At 58.7% G+C, this 4,914-nt stretch overlaps 1 protein-coding gene across 1 annotated transcript; it reads right to left on the bottom strand.

Moving 5' to 3' along the window:
- Positions 1 to 378: 378 nt before the first annotated feature.
- Positions 379 to 1,113, bottom strand: TMEM74B (transmembrane protein 74B). The gene has a single exon (XM_021689257.1). It carries the CDS (start codon positions 1,078 to 1,080, stop codon positions 379 to 381), a length of 702 nt encoding a protein of 233 aa, XP_021544932.1. The 5' UTR covers positions 1,081 to 1,113.
- Positions 1,114 to 4,914: the final 3,801 nt, after the last annotated feature.

Consider the following 4,914-nt stretch of genomic DNA (forward strand, 5'->3'; position numbering starts at 1 on the left):
CACACTTGGCTGATGAGGACCGCAGAGATCCCGGAATTCCCCAAGGCATGAGGAACAGAATGGGCAGCCTTTCAAAGGGCTCTCAATCCTCGGAAATGCCAAGAAACCTCATCCTCCAAGGGCAGTGGTTTCCAAATTTTTGTATTTTTAGCAGCAGAAGCCATCCTCCAAACAAACCTTAGGCAAAACCTCAAGCTGCAAACAGATCAGGGAACCGCTCTCCCACGTGCCGCCTGGGCCTGGCCCCGGGACTCCCCCCTCCAGCACCCACCCAAGGCTCCTTCCGCAGGGCCCTCCGTGGAGCTCAGTCTGCAACCCCAGGCTCTCGGGGGCCTTGGAGCCCTGCAGCTGAAGCAGCCACACAGGGTGGGCTCTTACTTAAGACCCCTGGAGGGTGTGGCTGGTCTCTGAGACCTGGACAACTTCGTTCTCCACCAGGGCCTGGCCCCCATCCCCATTGAGCTGCCTCATGCGCAGGTTAATGGAGCCGTAGGTCTTCCTGGAGCCCCTGCCGGGGACGAAGGTGGGCCGGCGGTACAGCTCGCCCTTGCACAGGGAGACCGTCAGCAGCACCGACAGAAGCATGCCGCCCACGGTGAGCAGCCCCAGGCCCGCGATGATGCACTTGTCCAGGTGGGAGCCCAGGCGGGCATAGTACATCTCTAGCCGCTCCATCTCCCGCGCTGTCACTGTGTCAGGGTTGACTCGGGCCTCACGTGGGATGGCGTATGCGGTCACCACCAGGAGGATCCCACTCACCAGAAAAACGAGAGCAGAAACAAAGCCATAATCCACCGGGCGGCTCACGGGCTCTAGGCCTGGCCCCTCTTCTGAACGCAGGGATAGATCGTCCCGCTGGGATCGGGGCCGTGAGGGGAACCCCCCTCCGGGGGTGCTGGGGGATCTGCCCAGTCTGGTGTCCCCTGGGTTCTGGAAATGAGTCTCACACTCCTCTGAGGAAAAGCAGACATTCTCCACACCCTCCCTGGGCAGAGCCGCCGGGCCCAGAGGAGCTGGTCTCCTTGGGATCTGGGGGCCATTGCGCAGTGTCTTCAGTTCCAGGCCGGGGGGAGATGCCATTGGGAAGGAAGGCCCCCGCTCATCCCTTGGCCTCTTGGCAGCTAGAAGAGAAAAGAGAAAGTCAGTCGAATTTAACAAACCTCTACCAGGAGCCTGCTGGCACCAGACCTCAGTTGTGTGAGGGCGGCCAGGCACAGTTCCCACCTGGGGGAGCCTGCCAGACGGAGGTGGGGATAGATGGGGAATCAGACAACGACAGAGTGGTGCCATCCAATCCAGGCCAGGACCCTGCTTCACCACCGGCTGGCGCGCGGCTTTGGGCAATTTACTTATCCTCTCTGGCCTCAGTTTCCCTGTCTATTAAGTGACAATAACACTACTCCTCCCTACTTAATGGGACTGGCATAGGGATTGAGATCATCCATATAAAGGACTCAGAACAGTAGGTGCTCAGTAAGTTATCATTCAGACAGTGGCTATCAGGTTCAAATCCCAGCTTCACCACTCGAACTTGGACAAGTGAGGTGACCCCTCCAGACTCAATGTTCTCATCTGTTAAATGGGAGTAAGTGAAACGCCTCCCTCCTAGGGTTGATGCGGGGATTTCATAAAATAATGTGAGGCCCCAGCCAGTTCAATTAATGGACACTGTCATGATGAAATGAGGGTGACTGCGGGCACGGGGAGGGGCAGAGACGATGACGATGGTGTGGGGACAAAGAGGAGAAAGTCAAGGAAGTTTCTAGGAGTTGGTGGCATTTGAACCAGACCTCAGAGGATGAGTGGGAAATCCCCCAGCTGTGGGGGGGGGGGGGGGGGGTGAGGGCATTCTAGAGAGGGGTGCCTCAGAGGTCAGCTGGGACCAGCTTTCAAAGGACTCTGAAGGCCAGGCCAAGGAGCCAGGGAGGCGAGGTGTGGGCACAGAGAGTGCTGATCTGCCTAGATTTCAGGAAGCTCTCTCGGGCTCCTTCCTCCATGGAAGACAGAATTGGAAGAGGAGAGCGGAGGTCAGGGGTCCAGGGAGGGATCTGCTGTGGTCAGGGGTGGAGGGATGGTGGCTGAGAGGGCAAAGAGGAAGGAGCCCATTTGAGAGCCATGACTGAGGTCAAAGTCGAATGCCTTTATGGAAGTAGAAGATGGGGGGGACCTGGATGGGAACCACAGAAGGGGAGCTGAGGGGGCGGGGGGAAGGGGTCAGTGTCTGCTCAAAGAGGAGATACCCCACCCAAGTATCCGAACACACCCGCCCACACCCAGACGGCACACGTGCATTCCCATCAGAGAATGCCAGCTTCAGCCAATGGACCATATTTGGCTCGTCAAAGTTTTGCTTTTTTGTTGTTTCTGGTCTGTTCACTTATTTTTGAAGTAGTTGCCAATATATAAAAAGCAAAAGATTTTACATTTTAAACTCTGGATTCCTGGCTTCGCTTGCAAAATGGAAGAATCTGGCCAACGTAGGCCTTCATTCCCTCACAACCACCCTCAGCCGGAGTGGATGATGCGTCCTCCCTTTGGTAGATCCAGTGCTGCCTCCGCTCCCAGCTCCCACCTGGCATCTAGAACTCCCGACCCTTCCCTGTACACACCCACATCCTGGGGGCACATATACCCAGGGCCCAGGCACATAGACCCAAGTCCCCGTGCTGTACAGAGACCCCCAGGTACAGAGTGGCTCGCACATCCTGGTATGTCTACACACACATATATACGATTCTAGATGTTTCTCTGCATTCCCACACCTGAGTGTATTCTCCTGTGCCCTGTGGTTCTGTGTGTGTGCGTGCATGCGTGTGTGTGTGTGTGTGTGTATGTGTGAGAGAGAGAGAAAGAATATGAGCAAATGAAGTGCAAATGAATGGAACGAATGAATGAATGAAACTCAGAGAGCCTCAGTGCAAGAAGGCACGTTGTTCAGTCTTTCTGATCTTCCCTCCAACGTGGACTTTGCAGCAGATACCTCCTCTTAGCACACACAGGGCCTTTCATGTGAGTACAAAGCCTGTTTCCACTTACAACCCATTCCTACCACCACGTCCCTCTTTCCCGAGTTCCAATTTAATAAACGTTTGCTGAGCACCCGCCCACCCTATAGCAGGCACTTCACTCGGGAGTCTCTCCTGCAACCTTTACCAGCCCCATGAGCAGGAATTACTACCTCTGCTTTACAAACCGTGGCAGGACCCCTGGCATGCATGTGGGGGCCAGAAGTTGAATAGTTTCCCTAAGAACTGTTATCACCTACAAACCTGCAAACCCACATTCTCTGCACCCGTGGCATCATTCCACCCTCCCTCCCTGGCTCTTCCAGCCCCCACTGGTAGACTCTACTTTGTCCCACTGTTGAAGACCACAGGGAGCAGCTTGAGGGCAGGGATGTGTCTGAATTCCGTCCCGGTCCCAGCCCCCTGGCTCACAACACAGCCAGCCCTCAGGAGGGGCTTGGCAACCGGCCCAGGCAGACAATCCCTCCCCCGACCCGGGGTAGTGGGCTACCTACTCAGAGCCAGGCTCTGCCCAGGCTGTCCCCACTTTCCAGTAAACGGAGAGGAGAGGTGTGGTGTGATGTGCTGGCTGGCTTTTTTACTCTTGGCACCAAAAGCATTTTCCTGAGTGCCACCACAAACAGGGAGGGGCGGTGACCATTCCTGCCCAGTGGGTGTCCAGATGTGCCCCCCCCCTCCACCCAGATCTTCAGCACCCTCCACAGAACTCAGCTCCTGGGGTGGCCCAAAGAACTCCCCTCCCAGACCAGCATGCTGATACCTCCATATCCCAAGGAAACTCGGGGCACCCAAATTCTGGGAGCAGGGCTTTCTTTCACCTAGCAGGAACCCAAAACTTTTTCTTAGGATGCCAGAGTTAGGAAAAGGGCAGAGAAAAAAGAGGCTCCCTGTCACCCAGAGTTGTGATGCCTCCACACAGATTCAGAGATCCCCACCAGTCCCCACCAGTTATACAAGGGCATGCCCAATTACCCACCCCCCAACACACACACACAAGCAGAAACAAACTGACAAAGACGCTGGTGTCCACTGCTCACCGCACCGCGACCCCGCCAACCTTACCAGTAACACTCCAATCACTCAAATTTCATCTGCAGGCCAACAGGACCCGAAAGACACAGCCCAGATCCACACACACACCCCCAGGAACCTTTACCACAGGCAGCGCCCACAGACATGGGAAGCGGCGCAGTGTGACCCCAAGATCCGCAGACCACACTGGGGACTCACACCCCGGGAAGGGGCAGAGCTGGTTACGCACACACAGTGAACTATCCCCCGGACGGCACCCACCGAGACCCGCCTGGGGCCCAGCACCCCACCCCCCACCCCCGCGCGCACTAACACGCGGGGAGACGCACAGCGGCCGTGGGTGAAGCTTCACAAAACCCCATCGATACACACACTCACGAGTTGTACACAAAGCCTCGGGGCGCGCACAAACGCACACGCCGGTCCACGCTGTTATACCCAAAGTTCCGCGCAGAAAACCCCAGCACCCCGGCTGCCCGCCGCATCCCGCGCGCCCGCCTGCCCGCACCTCACACCCCCTGCTCCTGCCCTTGACCACAAACGCGGCGGGGCCGGGCCAGGCCGGACCCGGCCGGGCGGCGCGGGTAGCAGGGCGGCCAGGCGGCCCAGGGAGGCCCGGCTCCCCGCGGACCCGCGTGCGCCCGGGTTCCCCTCGCCGCGTGTCCTTCGGCCGGGCCGCGAGGTCAGGCTAGCTCTCCCTCGCCGGCCCTCCGCGCCCGGGGCCCTCGGCCTCCCGCCGGCCCCCGCCGTTCCCGGTCCGCGTGCGTACCTGCGCCGGGCCTCCCTCCCCGTCTCCGCGCGCGGGAGACGCGGGCACCGGCGGCCCGCGGGCCGGGGCAGGGGCGCGTCCTCCCCA

Source organism: Neomonachus schauinslandi, chromosome 10, assembly GCF_002201575.2.
Source record: "Neomonachus schauinslandi chromosome 10, ASM220157v2, whole genome shotgun sequence".
NCBI lineage: Eukaryota > Metazoa > Chordata > Mammalia > Carnivora > Phocidae > Neomonachus > Neomonachus schauinslandi.

Bases quoted from the DNA above. Each gene is read 5' to 3' on its own strand.
- TMEM74B (XM_021689257.1), bottom strand. From the start codon at position 1,080: ATGGCATCTCCCCCCGGCCTGGAACTGAAGACACTGCGCAATGGCCCC.